The sequence below is a fragment of the Cyprinus carpio genome, chromosome A16 (assembly GCF_018340385.1).
Source record: "Cyprinus carpio isolate SPL01 chromosome A16, ASM1834038v1, whole genome shotgun sequence".
In the NCBI taxonomy this organism is placed as follows: Eukaryota; Metazoa; Chordata; class Actinopteri; order Cypriniformes; family Cyprinidae; genus Cyprinus; species Cyprinus carpio.
This window is the reverse complement of record NC_056587.1, coordinates 19648016-19667127: the sequence shown is the minus strand read 5'-3', so window position 1 is coordinate 19667127 and position 19112 is coordinate 19648016. Positions and strand designations below refer to the sequence as shown.

Here is a 19112-nt window from a genome sequence, read left to right as displayed (position 1 = left end):
TTAACTGTAGTTTGTTGTTTGATATTACAGGTACATTTAAAAGTTAAAATATTTTCAATGTCCTAAACTGCAACTTCATTATTATAAATGTGTTATTATAAACATATTTAAATACATGACATACAAGTTTCAGTAGAAATGACAAAGTATATTTTAGTTCAGCATAAATGCTTCAAGTAATGAAATTACATATAAAGATGTACTTATATCATACTTAAGTGGGTCAAAAAACCTCTTAAGTTCAAATAATTGCATTTAATATACATTTAAACTATAAAACATATAATTACATTTAACATGCAATAAAGTGTCCTGAAAGATTACATCACAAAATATATTATTTCCATAATAATACTCTTTTTAAAAGTATGCTCAAGTGTAATTCTTTTCGCTTAGGTGATGCCATTATAAAACAAAGGATATGTGTTATAAAATGTTAAATTCTTAAAATGATTGCTGTTGATTAACATCAGTGTAAAGCAGTGTCTTTATTCGAATGAGAGAGGAGGAGCATGTTTCTCACTGCTGCAGGGCCGGGTCTGCCACTCCTGATCGGGGCACTGAGCGATGTTCTCCGGTTCCTGTGCGATGACGGCACGTGAGCGGACCTGCACCGGAGTGAAGTGAAGTCGATGAGCTTTCACTTCACACACTCTGTCTGGGGCTGGATTCGGTCGGATCAATCAGTTAGGTGTCAGTTGAATAGATCAACAGAGTCATCTAAAGTAGCTTTCTATCTATCACTTTTTTATCTATTTTTTTGTTTTTCGCCTTTTAAGTTTTAATTTTGTGTTGGGTTCTGGGATCAGGGATCATGTGTGATTTTTGTTTTTTGTCTGTTACCAGGGAAGTGTAGGTTTCATTCTCATAATATTTTGATCTCCGTCGACGGCCTGCTCCAATCTAGCACAGAGCTCTTCCTCTATAATGCTGCTCTTCCCATCGCCGGAGCCGTCTGATACAAAGCACGACAGGTCCGGAGGAAACGCAGGGCCACCCCGCACACCACCTCCTACAACACACACACACACAAGTTCAGATGTGAGCGCGAGCGAGCAGTCATTAAAACACTTCCTAAATCCAAAGATCAAAAGCAGGATTGAAACGGAGGAGGATCAGAGAGAATAATAGAAGAGAAGACGAGGCTGACAGCGAGATTGGAAAACAAGGTACTGGAAGAGCGAGGAGTTCCAGCACGCGTCGTTAACGCATTCAGAGCGTGTGCCGTTGGGCGACTGAGGTGTTTAGCCTCAGCTATTGTACAACACAGTTCAATAAACATGGCTGAATTTAATGAGTCACAATAGAGATCAGTAGAATTAAAATTTTTAACCTTATATTCATCAAAGAATCCAGATAAAAAGCATAATTTTCACAAAAATATTAAACAGCACAACTGTTTTAAACACTGATAATATGAAATGTTTCTTGAGCAGCAAATCAGCATATTAGAATGATTTCTGAAGGATCATGTGACACTGATGAATGGAGTTGTGGTGATGATGATTTAAAATTCTTTGTTTGAATGGACTGGAATAAATTATATTTTTAAATATTTTCAAATAGAAAAAAGTTATTTTAAATTGGAATAATATTACTATTAATATTACACAATATTACTGTTTTTACTGTATTTTATGCAGGCTTGGTGAGCAGAATTTTTGTTAAAAAATCTTACCGACCCAAAACATTTGAATGTGGTACTATTGTGAACATTATTGTGGATAGTTTGACATTGACTCTAAAATTGATCAGTGAGAAAAATGCACAAAACCATGAATAGACTTGACCTAGAACCTTTACAAGGTTTGAATGCTTTATTTATTTATTTTAATGTGAATGTATTTCAGTGCTTAAGTTCAAATTTGATGAACTCTGATCTGTGAATTTACATTGAGTCATTTGATCTATAAGAATTGAAAAAGACCTCAACACGGCACTCGGACCATGGGCCGTACTGCCATCTGTAACAGGGTCGCACAGGACATGGCTTCCACTGCTCCATCTGAGACGAACACGGCCTGCCGTCCCCCTGAGACGCCTCAACCACCGTCCGTCTCCGCCACATCTTCCCTGAGGAATTGAGACACAAGACAGAGAAATAGGTTTAAGCTTCAGTTCCACAGAGAACAACACAATTTAAAGAAAAAATGTGTTCTGTGTGTTCCAGCGTTTTATGTACTTTTTTTTATCATACTTTTATATGATTATATGAAACAAATATATGATAGTTTGTGTGTGTGTGAAATACCTTTTCACAAAGGTTTGGGGTCAATATGATTTCTTTAATGTGTTTGAAAGAACGCTCTTTGATAAAAAAAAAACAGTAAAAATAAAAATAGTAATACTCTCAAATATTATTACAATTTAAAATAAGTTTCTATTTGAATATATTGTAAAATGTAATTTATTCAGTGTCACATGGTCCTTCAGAAATCAGCCTAATATGCTGATTTGCTGCTCAAGACACATTTCCTATTATTATTGATGTTAAAAACAGTTGTGCTGCTTAACTTTTTTTTTTTTTTTGTGGAAACCAGATACTTTTCCCCCAGATTCTTGGATGAATAGGAAGTTCAAAAGAACATCATTAATTTGAAATAGAAATATTTTGTAACATTACAAATGCCATTACTGTCACTTTTGATAAATTGCTCAATGAAATAACTAATTTCTTAAAAAAATAAAATAAATAAATAAATAGCTTGCAGACTCCAAAGTTTTGAATGATAGTGAATATTATGAGAATGAAAAATATAGTCCCAAAAGTTTAGATTTTTCAGAGTGAAATATGACCTAAACCTGTTTTTGACAGATTTGGTGCCCCGCACACATGCACACACATCTCCACACACTCATCTTTCAGTTTCTAGCTCAAGGCACGGCAGTCTCGGATAACTTCTCTGGCTCATCCCACATGTGTTTAGCATAAAACTGCATACAATGCACTGCGTTCTGTCTCGCTCTGCTTTTTCGGCCTTATCTTGGAAGTGTTTGGCAGGCAGACTGTCAGTTTCTGTCTAGCGCCGCTACTTCCATCTCTTTTTGTTGAACAGTACTTTTACAAAGTTCACCATTTCATCTTGTGTTTCCAAATTCTAGCTCCATTCTCCTGTGCTGTCTTTTTCCTCTTCTTCTACAAGCTCCATTTTACAGCCTACATACTTGCCTATTCTCAAACAGGAGAGCATGGATATTGTCACTAAGATCATTGTTTTGCTTTATTTTTCTTTATTTTAAGGTTGCACTTCAGGCAGAAAATTTCATTTTATTTTGATGTTTTTTCAATATTGTGTACAATATATTTGGCTGAGACTTATACCATTAATCAGAAGTTTTTTTTTGTTTGTTTGTTTGTTTTTTTTATTAAAAATATTATTAGGCAAAGATGCATTAAATTCATCAAAAGTGAGTAAAGGTTATTAGACTAAATGCTGTTATTTTTAACTTTCTATTCATTAAAAAAATCCTGATTAAAAAAAAAAAATATGTATCACGGTTTCCACAAAAATGTGAAGCAGCACAACTGTTTTGAACATTGATAATAATCAGGAATGTTTCTGGAGAAGCAAATCCACATAGTAGAATGATTTTTGAAGGATCATGTGACACTGAAGACTGCTTTGCATCACAGGAATAAATCACATTTTAACATACACTAGCACAGAAAACAGTTATTGTAAATAGCAATAATATTTCACAATATTACTGTTTTAATGTATTTTGATCAAATAAATGCAGCTTTAATGAACATATAAAACTTCTTTAAAAAGCATCACAAAATCTAACTTACGCCAAACTTTTGAACGGAAGTGTATATGACAAACACATTGAACACAGCAGAAAGAAGTCTTACAGTATTTGGCTTTACCTTCAAGGCCACAGGTCTGTGAGCAGTCTGACCATGCTGACCAATCAGAGAGCAGGCAGTTGACTGGACACTCCACCGTACAGGAAGCATTCATCTGCCATTTTTTCTCTAAGCTCAGCTGCGGACGGAAATATGACACACTGTTTATTTAGCATTTGTGGAAATAAAGGTCATTCCAAAAGAGAAAAATCTGAGAGGCCAAAGACTTCAACAAAAATGGCCATATGGTCTGAGTTTAACCACACCCCTTTTTTTTTAGAAACAATTGAGATATATATATATATATATTTACTTTGGGTAGTTTTGTTTAACACTAGCAAGGTTTCTAACTCTGATACAAAGTGGCCTGGTTGAAAACTGGGTTAAAGTGTTAATATGCCGTGCATATGATTTATCGCCCACAGGGTCCAATTAAAGTGACCAGAGCTGTTGGTTTTGACTGATCTTTTGCCATTTCTTTTCACATTAACCCACAATTTAAAATGGCACCAAATAACCTTGTTTCCACTGGATCTCAACATCATAGAGAGTGTTGATTTAGAGACTTTAAAATTTGATTACATTTTTTTTTTCTTCTAATGCTTTAGTGGTGTTTGTGAAGGCATTTTTTTTGTGGAATATACTGTTTAAAAGTTTGGGGTCAGTAAATTGATATTTTTTGCTATAAATTAATACTTTTATTCAGCAAAGATGCATTAAATTAATCAAAAGTGATAGTAGAGATGTTTATAAATGTATATAAGTAACATATATAAGTGGCAGAAGTCTGAGATGTTTATAATGTAACAAAAAAAAATCCCATTTCAAATAAATGGTGTTCTTTTGAACTTTTTTTTTTTCACAGTTTCCATGTTTTTAATAACTTGTGCAAATCAACATATTAGAATGATATCTGATATATATATATATATATATACATATATATATATATATATATACCACACACACACACACCACACACACACACACACACTTTCATATTAATGCAAATAGTAGTTTGTATTTTTATTTTTATATATATATAAAAATAGGAAAACCGTTATTTTAATTATTAAATAATAGTAATATTATTTTACAATATTACTGTTTTTAAAAAAGTTATTCTTCTTCAGAATTTAATATAAATTAATTTGGTTTGATTCAATTCACATTCAGAATCCAATCAAATGTAGATCATTTCAGAAGCTGTATTTGTTTTTTAAACTATATATTCAAGAAAATCTCCCAATGACTTACAATGATAGAATGCTCAATATTCGAAATGTAACCAACAGTAAAGACATCACTGTAATATTGTAACACTGTGTTACATTGAGTAGATTTTTGTGCACAACTTAAAATGAAGCACACACTATATGTTATAAGAGTCATAAAGCTTTTCATTAAATCAGAATCAAAGTGTAAAACCCAGCTTACCCAAATGTTTAACACTATTCTTTTGTTGGTACTGGAAGAGCAACTCTAGGTACTTCTACTGAGAATAAAAGCATCTGTAAATAAATGCACAAACCTCTTCGCAGTACTTGAGGTCAACAGATTTGCCGTCACTTCTAACGCAGTCCAGCATCCTCGTCTTGAGACCGATTCCACACACAGCGTTGGCACTTAATTGGCACGTGCTCCAGTCTAAGAGAACACATACACACAGATGTCACCCTGCGGGTTCTCATTAAACTACACGTCTAGGTCAGAGGTCGCTTGCGTCCACCAGAGCGGATGGTTTGAGGACACAGTCTCAGCTCCATAAACTGACACCACCGCTGTGCTTCACTTTGACACTCTTGGAGGGGAATCGTGAATGAAGTCTGAGCAGATGGAGCAAGCAGTTCCAGTAATGATCCAAACTCTTGAATGACTCATTCATATGAACGGCAATTCAAAACAATAAGACAAAAGGAAGTGCTGTGCGGATAATGCCCAGACCAGAAGGACTTAAAAACTGCAGGCAGCCAAAGAGCAGACAAAAGTGTTAAAGTCAGCAAGAAACGACATTCACAACCAATTTTTAGAGAGAAACAGAATGAGAAATGAGAAAAGAATACTGATTTTATTTATTGATTTGGATCATTAATGTCACATTAACTTTAGAAAGAACCCATTTGGGAAATTAAGACATAAATATTACTATTTTATCATTTTGATGTAATGTAAAATATTTCATTACTATAATATATTTATAATAATTAAATTTTTCTTATTTTTCTTGAATACTTGACTTTTTATTTTACGGTGAAATATTAAAGTGCTAATATTTCTTATTTTGTTTTTATTTAGAAATGTATATATTTTTAGTTAGTTAGGTAGTAGTAGTAGTAGTAGTAATTTAAAATTTAATACATTTTGTTTTGTTTATAAAAGGCCTTGTTTTTAAGGCTGCACATGGCCAATAATAAGAATAACTAATAATATTTATTAAATGCTTACAAACAAGGGCTTTTAACTAAAAAACAATCACAAACACATTTGAAATTATAATTTAAAATAAATTAAACATTATAAATATTAATAAAATGAAAACAATTACAATAATAATATTTTTATAGCCATATTGTTATAAAGTGTTATAAATGTAGGCAAAATTGTGCAGCCCTAGAAACAATCCAAGCAAACCTGATTTTTTTTAAATTAATTGATTAATTAATTAATTAAATTTCTTTTTTATTTGCATTCAATTCGATTTTTGCTCCAAATCGAGCAACCATAGTTAGGAAAGCTGTTTGGGGAAACACTTTTCAGTTTTGGTCTACTCACCGGTGATGTTGTAACTGTAGTGAAAGCAGTTGCGGTTCAGGAGGCAGGGTTCGGTCTGCATGCTAACTGGACAGTCCTCTCCCTCTTTAGGCAGACGCAGGGCAAACGCCGTCCTCTCTCGATCTCTTTTTCCAGAACACGGCTTTAAGAGGCCAATAAAACAGACTGCTGTTCATTTATGTTAATGAGCTCATAATTCTCTCATATTTCTCCTCAAGCTGTTTATTAACTGTCTAACAAGTGACCTGCTCTGAATTTTTATGTCACTATTTATGCCTCAAAGTCAGTTGGCTCTAAGTGAAATCATAAAACCCAGAATAAAATTGTATCCCTGTTAGCATTAGCCAAAAATGCTATTGCTCAGATTTGAGGGATTTCTTAGACATGTCTCAGATGCTTAGGATAAAAAAAAAAAAAAAAACCTTCTTGTTAATGTTCTTGTTAATCAATGTTGCTATTATTTTGAGGATTTAAATAAAGTTGGAATAAAGTATAAATATTTAAGCTATATAAAACTTAAAAAACTTAAATGAGAAAATTAGAAATGTTGCCTTGGCAACTAACTAAGTTCTAAAATTACTTAAAACTGAAATAAATAAATTAATACTAAATAGAATTCTAAAAAAACTAATAAAATTAATTAAAAACTAATAAAAAATAATTTGAAGCTTACATAAAATATAAATATATGATAAAAACTTAAACTTAAAAAACTTAAATGAAAATGAGAAATTAATTGTTGTAAGTTGAAGTTCTACAATTCCTAAAACTAAAACTGAAATACAAATAAATCTAAACAAACATAAAATTAATAAACTAATAAAAATGACAGAAGCACATAACAAAAATACTAACTTAAAAAATTAGAGTATTGAAAATAGAAAAATAAACGGCATTTCAAAATATTGCACATAATGCTAAAAAACATTGTGGAAAGCAGCAACATTTATTTGTTCTGAGAAATGTTTGTGTTTAAATTGAGATTTTTCGATTGCAGACTTTGCTCTCTTGGCAACGCAAGATGCAGCGTCTGAGACATTGCTGAGATCTCCTCTGAAATGTGACATTACTAGGTTCATTTCTGAGAAGAAGTGAAATAATGCAGAGATAAAATTAATGCCGAGATGCAACCCTAGTGTGAACAGGGTTTAAACGGATTAGTGATAATCCTGACCAGGTCACATTGCGTCCAGGGGCTCCAGTCGGACAGCACACAGTCCTCGGGACAGGGCAGGCGGTTCTCCCTCGTGCCCTGTGGCATCTCCTCTGGATCACACAGATAGTCCTCCACCGCATCAGAGGGACCGTCCACTGTGTTCAACATACACCTGCAGGACCATCAAAGATGAGAACAGTATAATGTCATGGAGTGTTATGGATGGAGTAACAGTAAAATAGATATGAGGAAAGGCATCTTTGACTCTCACCTGACTCTTCTGGTCTGAACGCCCTCACCACAGTTCTCCTTCAGATCCACATTACTGACTTTCCACACACTCCACGGTTCAGCTACCCAAATATACTGACTGCAGTCACTGACGCACGGGACCACCTCATAGACCTAAAACACGAGACCACCGTCCACACATATACAATCACACACAATCCAACACTTCTCACTGAAGCAGCTGGACTGGTCTGAATAATACCAGTACATGAAAATGTTCAGTCAAAGGTCAAACTAAATATTACTGTACTCTATATGAACTGCTTTATTTTCTATTCAACATAAAGGTACTTAAAGGTTGCTAAAATTTGGGACATTCTAAAAAGAAAACTAAATACACATTAAATTAAAAAAAAAGGAAATACAAAAAATAACTCAATTAAAATGTATTTCAATAAATAAATAAATACCATGCAATAAATAAACAATAAATAAATAAATACAATAAATAAATAAATACCAATGTTAATTCAACATATTATGTCATAATTAGATTAATATCTAAATTTAAAAAAATTATAATAATTTAAGTTAAATAAATAAATACATACATACATACATCAGAATATTAATTCAAAATTATGGCATTAATAAATAAATAAACAAATAAACAAATACACACACTTAATAAAGAGCACAAAATAAATTTACTTAAAACTTAAAAATGATTCATTTAAAATCAATCAATTAGTTATTCATAAACTATTCAATTAAAATAAATCAATTCAATAAAATCAATCAATCAACCAACCAATCAGGATATTAATTCAACAGATTATGTCAAAATAATAATTTTGATTCAAGTGCACCAGTTGCCAGGGTGACATAGTTTTAAGGTGGGACAAACCATTTTTGGAAGGGAGGCAACTTTTCATGGTAGGTTAATAGTTTATCTGACATATCTAGTAGTTCAACAAAAGCATGGGTTTTGTGCCTCTAATGCTTTTAAAATTGTAATTGCGCACCAACAAGTGACAAAAACACAACAATATAAAATCCACAAGAGAAATTTTAATTAACTCTGGAATGAGAAAAAAAGAAAGAAAGAAACTTTCTTTGTGAGAAGAAAGTGTTTTTACCTGTGCCTGTGGCCGAGCAGCATTATTGGAGAGTTATAGGAAAAACATTAGTCATTAGAACATCTGCGTCTAGAGATCAAAGCACCACAAAACATCATGTTTAGTTAAAAACACACTTCTTCTTATTGTATCTTTTTTTAAAAATGGCATTGCTTTAACTCAACATGAAATACAGCTTACAAGACCAAAAATGTCTGTTAAGAAAATAAATACTGTAGGTTTAATTTTGATTTCACATTGACAGAGAAGAGAAGCCTGAGAAATTTCTTTCTCTAGACATGTTTAAATTCGTCAATGGTAAAACATCATGACCTGTAACCACCCTGATAATCTGTTAATTATTAAAAGGAGAGCATTTAAATTAAACCAAATCCAAGAGTGCATATCTGTCAGGAGCAAAGATCTCAGAAATGCTTTGATGTGGAGTCATCTATTTGTAGCAAATCTCAATAAAACATAGAGATGAAAAGACAAGCATTTCTGAATAATTTGAGATTCACTTGTGAACCTATTTTTGGATTTTCACTGTATAATCAAAGCAAGCGGTTCCCGAAATTGAGGGAATCTTTGAACTCTGTTCCAAAGCCTGGTGAACTGCCTATGTAGGCAGTATTTTAAGATATCATCGGTGTGCTTCTACTCCTTAAGGAATGACAAATCAGTAGCTTGATACCTTCTTTTGGACAAATTTTAATGTAGCACTTCATGTATCCTTTGGCAATCCCATAATGCATTACAATATGCTCTAGCCAAATTACACCCATTTAAAATGGGGGATGAGGAAATATAATTGATTTTAAGCATGCATATAATTTATTTAACATCAAAAACTATCAATAAAATAGTTTAATCCAAATAAAATTTTTGTATTAATATCTAATACTTTTAAAAATCTTTGCTTTAAGCAAATGTATTTATTTGAAACCCCTGCGCCTTCATGTCATGGAGTATATCTATATAAAACAATGCCATTTAACATTTAATACGTTCAAAATTGATTCCTGCATGCATATGGAAGTGTGACGTTTACCTGGTTAAGGTGATCCAGTTTTGGACAGGGTCTTCCTCCATTGTAAGGCTTTTCTCTGAGCCATTTTGAGCGAACTTTGACCCCACTGCCACAGGATTTACTGCAGCGTGACCAGTTGGACCATTCACTGAGTTTACAATCAGACGGGCAGGGGACAATGCAGGCCTCCTCTATATACCCTGAAAAAACAGTAATTATGATATTATTGCAGACGATAAATATCACACAACCCTACAGAGACCTTTCTGGCCAAAACAAGTCAAATAAAGTGGTCAAGCTGCTCAAACAGGTCAGTCTCACCAGCTAGTCCAACTAAATATATTGGACCAATGACTGTAAATAACCATCCAGAAACCACGCAAAACAAACTTGCATTAGATTTAGCTGGATTTTCTGCAGGGTAATGATAGATTTAACAGACTTACTGATTAAACATGCTGCTTTGAAGTGTTTTAAATCTTGATTAAAAATAAATTTAAAAAAAGCATGTACCTTGCAGAGAATATTATGAGCTGCATAAAAACTGTAAAAGCAATTGGTATAAATAGGCATGTTTGTGTGGAGAGTTGGCTGCAAGGTCAGAGAATGTTATATGCTTTAGCAGCTAATGCTGAATTTTATTACCGCTGTTTGCTCAAGCCATGTGTACTTCCTACTCATTTGGCTCAAGAGGATCTGCCTTTTATACTGCAGGCCCAACACACACACACACACACACACACACACACACACACACACACACACACACTATGTTGTCTCTGAACAGCATATTCTTCACAGCAGCCTTTCAAGAGCGGCCAACACTTGGCTCAAATGTAGAAATCGCTGCTTCCAAAATACTGTGGTAAATAATACATTATAAAATGGATGGTTCTGGAAGCTGATTGGTCAGTTCAGCATTCCAGTCATTCACAAGCACACAATTAAAACAGCTATTATGTCAAACATATGTTCACCATATCAGTGCACAACACCCACAGAGATGGTTAACCTCAGCTTACATTGCATGTGCTAAATCTTTATCTGAAAGAGGGTTTTCAATTATGTGTCTAATAAAATAATGTTGTAATGAACATTTGTTTCTTTAATATTGTACTTATCCACTTACCATGCTGTACAGTCACAGACAAGCATGCATGTGAAGGTGCACGCACACATACACACACACACACACACAAGTCAAGTCAAGTCACTTTTATTTATATGAAGTGTCCCCAATTAAGCAAGCCAGAGGCGACAGCAGCAAGGAACCAAAACTCCATCGGTGACAGAATGGAGAAAAAACCTTGGGAGAAACCAGGCTCAGTCCAGGCTGCAGCAAAGTCGGATTGTGCAGAGGACTCGACTGGTTCCTGTGGTCTTGTCCCGGTGGTCATCTGAGACAAGGTCTTTACAGGGGATCTATATCTGGGGCTCATCTAGTTGTCCTGGTTTCCACTGAAATTCAGGGCTGTAAAGATCATTTCTAGGTGCTTATCCACCATCTGGGCTGGATACGTACTGGATCTGGGTGACTGCAGTGACCATCTGACCTGGATACAGACTAGATCTGGTGGCTACTGTGACCTCAGAATAAGAGCAAAACAGACTAATATTAACGTAGATGCCATTCTTGCCATAGCAAGTACATCGGGTGTTATGGGAAGTGTTCCCGGTTCCAGTTTACCTAATTAATGCAACCTAAAAATGCTTTAACGGATTTGGATATTAGAAGCGTATTACTGTGTTATGTGTAAGGTTAAAGACATGGGTCTTAAATCTAGATTTAAACTGCAAGATTGTGTCTGTCTCCCGAACAATGTTAGGTAGGTTATTCCAGAGTTTAGGCACTAAATAGGAAAAGGATCTGCCGCCCGCAGTTGACTTTGATATTCTGGGTATTATCAAATTGCCAGAGTTTTGAGAACGCAGCGGATGTGGAGGACTATATAATGTAACAAGAGCTCGTTCAAATACTGAGGTGCTAAACCATTCAGGGCTTTATAAGTAATAAGCAAGATTTTAAAATCTATATGATGTTTAATAGGGAGCCAGTGCAGTGTTGACAGAACCAGGCTAATATGGTCATACCTCCTGGTTCTAGTAAGAACTCTAGCTGCTGCATTTTGGACTAGCTGGAGTTTGTTTATTAAGCGTGTAGAACAACCACCCAATAAAGCATTATAATAATCTAACCTTGAGGTCATAAATGCATGGATTAACATTACTGTATTTGCCATTGAGAGCATAGGTCATAATTAAGATATATTTTTGAGATGGAAAGATGCAGTTTTACAATGCTAGAAATGTGGCTTTCTAAGGAAAGATTGCTATCAAATAGCACACCTAGGTTCCTAACTGATGACGAAGAATTGACAGAGCAGCCATCAAGTCTTAGACAGCGTTCTAGGTTATTACATGCAGAGATTTTAGGTTCTATAATTAACACCTCTGTTTTTTTCAGAATTTAGCAGTAAGAAATTACTCAGCATCCAGTTTTTTATATCGACTATGCATTCCGTTAGTTTTTCAAATTGGTATATTTTACTGGGCCGCAAAGAAATATAGAGATGAGTATCATCAGCATAACAGTGAAAGCTAACACTGTGTTTCCTGATGATATCTCCCAAGGGTAACATGTTAAGCGTGAAGAGTAACGGCCCTAGTACTGAGCCTTGAGGTACTCCATACTGCACTTGTGATCGATATGATACCTCTTCATTCACTGCTACGAATTGATGGTGGTCATATACTGTAAGTATGATTTAAACCATGCTAATGCACTTCCATTAATGCCAACAAAGTGTTCTAGTCTATGAAAAAGAATTTTGTGGTCAACAGTGTCGAACTCAGTGCTAAGATCCAATAGCACTAATAGAGAGATACAACCACGATCAGATGTTAAGAGCAGGTCATTTGTATCTCTAAGGAGAGCAGTCTCAGTACTATGATACAGTCTAAATCCTGACTGGAAATCCTCACAGATACCATTTTTCTCCAAGAAGGAATGTAATTGTGAGGATACTGCCTTTTCTAGTATCTTGGACAGAAAAGGGAGATTCAAGATTGGTCTGTAATTAACTAGTTCTTTGGGGTCAAGTTATGTTTTTTGTTTTTTTTTATGAGAGGCTTAATAACAGCCAGTTTGAAGGTTTTGGGGACATATCCTATTGACAATGACGAATTAATAATAGTCAGAAGAGGATCTATTACATCTGGAAGCAACTCTTTTAGGAGCTTATATGGAATAGGGTCTAACATACATGTTGTTGGTTTAGATGATTTAACAAGTTTATACAATTCTTCCTCTCCTATAGTAAAGAATGAGTGGAACTGTTTTTCAGGGGATCTTTAGTGCACTGTCTGATGCGATACTGTAGCTGACAGCTGCATGGTTACAATTTTATCTCTAATAGTATCAATCTTAAGCACTATTCGGACGGGACAAGTTTTCTGAACTACGTTTGAGTTTTGATTCTTACCACCTGACGTCTGCGATTTTCATGTACCAATTCGGACGGGACTAACATCTCCATGTTTATTACAGAGGTTGGAGGGTCTGTTTTGTGCTTCTGGGCGTCACAGAGATCACGTGCTCTGTATGCGTGCATTGGATATAACGTTAGTCATTCGGATTGATCACCATTAGTATTATTACACAATAAATACTAAAAACTAAATGGCTAGTATAGCAAAACCATGTTAATGTGTGGTTTCTTTAGTTTAATTAGTTTTTTGTAATAGGCTAAACCCATGTTTAATTTTCATAAAGGTACATCTGTAATTAAAACATTATGTAGCTGAGTGCATAAATGAACGTGAGTAATCTTACCTGACGCTGATATTACAATAGCCAGTATTAACAGTTTACGTGATCTGGCTCTTGATTTTATTATTTTTATTTTTTTTATTATTATTATTATTTCTTTGCCGGTAAGCAAATATAGAAAACATGCGCGTGGTAAGAGCATCTATGGTAATTCACGTTGGCCAAAACAGACAAGGAAACGAGTTGTGAAATAAAATATCGCCGGCAATCACAGACATTCGCATTCAGATGGGATTAGTTTTCTCAGAGGATCACGGAGTTTGCTGAAAAACAGTAGGTAATTTGCTCTAGAATTATTACAGAGCTCGTGTGAGAAAAACACAGATGTGGCAGATTCGGATGGGATTAAAATCACCAAGTACGTCTGTGAAACACAGATTTCTCTTACAACCCCCTGTAAAACTAGTCCCGTCCGAATAGGGCTTTAGAAGTAAAGTAGTTCACAAAGTCATTACTGCTGTGCTGTTCGGAAATGTCAACACTTGTTGATGCTTTATTTTTCATTAATTTAGCCACTGTATTGTATAAATACCTGGGGTTATGTTTATTTTCTTCTAATAAAGACTAAAAGTAATCAGATCTAGTGGTTTTTAATGCTTTTCTGTAGGATAGGTTACTTTCTTTCCAAGCGATGCGATATGAATTTAGTTTTTTTTTTTTTCAGCTGGGTTTGATTTTTTTTGCTGGTTTCTTTCTTTAGGGTGTGAATGTGCTCAACCACCGTGTCAGACTGTTTTCCTTAATCTTCCTTAAGCGTAAAGGAGCAACTGTATTTTAAAATGCTAGAAAAGAGAGAGTCCATAGTTTCTGTTACATCATCAAGTTGTTCTGAGGTTTTGGATATGCTAAGGGATTGGGATACATCAGGAAGATTACTTACAAAGCAGACTTTTGTGGTAGAAATGATGGTTCTACTATACTTGTAACAAGAAGTAGAATTTACAACTTTAGCTTATCTGAAGTTTGCACAAATCTAAATAATGATCTGAGATATCATCACTTGGCTGCATAATTTCAACACCATCAACATCAATTCCATGTGACAGTATCAAATCTAGAGTATGGTTTAGACAATGAGTAGGTCCTGAGACGTGTTGTCTAACCCCAATATAGTTCAGAATGTCTATAAATGCTGATCCCAATGCATCTTTTTCATCGACATGGATATTAAAATCACCAACAATTAAAACTTTATCTTCTTAGTCCTAATTTAGCTACATACTAGAAAAAAAAACAACGCCAACTATTCCTGACATTCAAAACTTGGCACATTTTGTGCTACTAACAAACAATTTGAACACAAGCTATGAAACATGTACCTACAGGGGCTTCTGATTGAAAAATCAACTCAATTAATCAGAGATTCACAGCCTCTTTTCCCTCGTGGATGCATGCCCAAAAGTAAATCAGGATCTGACATGGCCGTGACGGGCCGGAGGAAAGAGATACTGCAGCGACCCAAAATACCCTGCACAGTCACAATGCATCTGTATAAAACGGCTCTCCCATCCCCTCTGCCCCTCAGTGTTAAGACTTGTCAGGCCTGCTACACAGAGTAAACTCCATCTAGGACAAGAAAACAATCCCTGCTGGCCATGCACTGACCATTTGACCCAACACACAACGTCTTCTGTCCCTACAGCAGCCCTGCCACCTCTGATCTGGTTACAGGGACAGAGCCTATTGTGTGTTGGGTCAAATGGTCAGCCACTGGCCTTCACCAAACATGGCAGATCTTGTGTTACACTTTTGTGCCTATAGTGACCTCAATCCATCAATACATCCACATCAAGTCTGAAATGTTCTGAGCCCTGACATGGCAACACACACAGATGCACACTAAAGAGTGAGTCATCAGAGAAAAATGAGTTAGTTGCACAGTTTCTTACTCTGAAAGCCTGAGGGAATAGTTCAAATTCTACCAAAATTCACTTGGAATACAGCGCACAAGCCATACAGTATGGACTAGTTTTATGTCAAGTCACCTTTATTTCTGTAGCACTTTATACAATAGAGATTGTGTTGAAGCAGCTTCACAGTATAGCAGAATTAATGATGTAACTCAATTATGCAGATTCTGCTGTAAAGCAGCTCTAAAAGACTGTAGTGTCATTATTTAGCTCAAGTAAGTTCAGTGTTGGTTCAGTTCAGATAAATAACTAACCATGCTGTATGCTTTCATTGATTTGAACGTTTTTGGGTTTGACAGTAAATAGTTAGGCATGAGGGTGAGTAAATTAATGCATGTTCATTTTCCGGTGAACTAGTCTTTTGAATCAGGCTCTGAAGAGCAAACTATGAACATCAGAGAACATGTGAGAACATGTGAACATGTGAGAAACACCATAGTCTTTGAAGCTTGGAAACAGAATTAAACATTCATGTTCAAAACATGTTTACATTTCATTCATATTCATTTTCTTATGCTCACCAAGACTGCATTTATTTAATCACAAAAACTGTAAAAAACAGTAAAATTGTGAAATATTATTATTATTATTTAAAATAGATGTTTTGTGTTTAAATATATTTTAAAATGTAATTTATTCCTGTGAGTCAAAGCTGAATTTTCAGCATCATAACTCCAGTCTTCAGTGTCACATGATCCTTCAGAAATCATTCTAATATGCTGATTTTTAAGATTTTTACACATTTTTTTTTTACATATAATCATATTCATAGACATATTTACAATTATTCTTTATAAATAAAATTAATAAATATGTACATTTAAAAAGCATAAAATGATTTTTTTTAATATAAAGAGTATATAAAAACTTTACTGACCCCAAAGGTAGCATACGTACAATCAGAAGTAAATGCAAGTAAATTGGACACTCACACTTCCTGGTATACATGTGTTGCCTTCAAATTAAACATCAGAAAAACATTCTGAAATAAACAAGTGTTTATGTTCAGCCCTCTTTTGGGGAAGAGAAATAAGAGTATTTAACAATTCACTCAGTAGCCTAAGGCAGCATGTAAAACAGAGATTTCTGTTAAGAGGAAATCTAGTGATTAACCCAGCGAGAGAGAGAGAGAGAGAGAGAGAAAGAGAGAGAGAGAGAGAGAGAGAGAGAGAGAGAATGGCTCCGTTCCAAAACTGGAAAACATTCGTTTTGGAACATTCTACATGACGTGCTACTCTAATTAGCATAAAAACACGCTATTATCTTCATTCTCTTTATCAATATCTGTGCAGTGTTTTGTGTATTACTTCACTATATTTAGAATTAACATTTTATTGTATGATCCACATCTTGGATTTTTTTTTTTTATCAAGGTTGTCTTAATGTATTATAGAATTGTCTTTTCTGTGAAAGACATATGCACGACTGCCTTTGGTGATAGCTTAAAATGCTGCCTACGTAGGCAGCTCACTGGAACCAAGCTTTTGACAGAGAGAGTAATGAGATTGAGGGAAAAAAAGATAAAGGAAGATGATGAGGGATTTGCTGATGACATCATCACTCTGAAGAGCGTCAGGAGACGCCGCATGGAGATCATGAAGCTCGTGGAGGCTGGTGAAACTTCATCTCTCTCTGTGATTTCATGTGAACGTCCCGAATGACGGAAGTATAGATCAGCTTACAAGCGAGATTTCTATTGTTTTCTGGAAAATAATTTGACTTAAGAGTTGGAGTTGAGGAGAACTCCTGGAAAATAAAGTAGAGGAAGTAACTGAATAATAAAACATCTGAGCCTTTTGCCAAGATTATTTTAAGCACATTTCTCAAAGTAACTCTTACTTCATTTTCACTCGACAACTGTCATCTCACAGTTTTTAATTGCGGGCCGCTGATCAGCCCAAATAACATCAAATCAACATAATTATCACTATTCATTATTGATGTGTGCCCAGTCAAGCGTTACTATTATCATACAGTAGCTCATAGTATCATCTAACTCATCTAGTAAAGAGATCCTATGGCAATTTATGTCTTAAAAATAAATCATCACTTGTGTTAGGATCCGACGGTCATTCTTGCAGTTCAAATTAAACCATATATTTATGTTGCATTTCCTACAAACAGTTACTAGTTAACTGGCAAGTGTTTTATGTAGACATTTCCTTTCATTTCATTTCATTTTTGTTTTATTTTATTTTTTCATTTCATTTTATTTTTTACATATAACATCCATTCTCTAATACAGTGAATAATATATAAATAAAAATTTAAATAAATAAATTAATAATCGAAATTATATTATAAAGGATAAATATATAAATACAAAAATACATATTATAAATATAAAGAATAGATAAATAAAAAAAAATTATATCACAAATACATATAATAAATGTATAAATTAAGTTATAAAAAAATTGTAAAATTATAAATATAAAGATTAATAAATTGAAAAATATTTATATCATAAATACGAATACTAAATATATAAATATAAAAACTAAAAAGCATTTTTTGAAATGTATTCGGCCTGAATAAGAATCCATTCTCAATTCCTAACCCCGCATGGGCCGTGTGCTGTATAAGCGAGAGTATCTGTCAGGAGTTAATGTCAGCTCTGATTAGGCCGGTCCCAGGACAGCATGTGGTCTTTAATGAGGACCAGAGATTTATACCTGCAGATCAGCAAGGAGCTACAGCCACTCGGGCAGAGGACAAAGTCAACCGAGCATCGCCTGGCGCTCGTACCAGTCCACTCGTCATCCAAATAACAAGATTAAGTGAGCAATGCAGTAAAAGATTCATGAACAGAAAGAGGAGATCAGCTAAAGACAGAGTTGAGGAAAGGTCACAAGAGAGGAAGCTGCAGACAGAGACGAATTAACAGAGATGAAACAACACATGATCAATTGAAGGTGTGATTTATCTGTCCTTAAATGTCATGCTTCTTAGCCAGAATAAGCTGCAATTTGGACTTAAAAATGAATTGTGAATGACTGAAATTTCAGTATAAAACAAAAATAAAATAAAATAATTATTTATGAAGCTCCGGTTTTAAATCCTACATGCAGTTACATTATCAGCTTTAAATAAAACATATTTAAATAATATAACCATTAAATACTATATTTGAAAAAAAAAGTATTTATTTCATGTTTAAAATATATGTAAATAATCATTAAATGCTATATTAAGACTGTCTGGAATAATAATAAT

The 19112-nt window shown here is 34.3% G+C and overlaps 1 protein-coding gene across 1 annotated transcript in view; it reads right to left on the bottom strand.

Moving 5' to 3' along the window:
• The window catches only part of LOC109106333 (thrombospondin type-1 domain-containing protein 7A-like), a 97645-nt gene that overhangs the window by 3273 nt on the left and 75260 nt on the right, over positions 1–19112 (bottom strand). The window contains 11 exon segments of the mRNA XM_042773181.1: positions 524–669; positions 844–980; positions 983–1012; positions 1928–2073; positions 3872–3989; positions 5382–5497; positions 6623–6764; positions 7797–7950; positions 8050–8183; positions 9149–9154; positions 10179–10357. Coding sequence (XP_042629115.1) covers positions 524–669; positions 844–980; positions 983–1012; positions 1928–2073; positions 3872–3989; positions 5382–5497; positions 6623–6764; positions 7797–7950; positions 8050–8183; positions 9149–9154; positions 10179–10357 — 1308 coding nt within the window.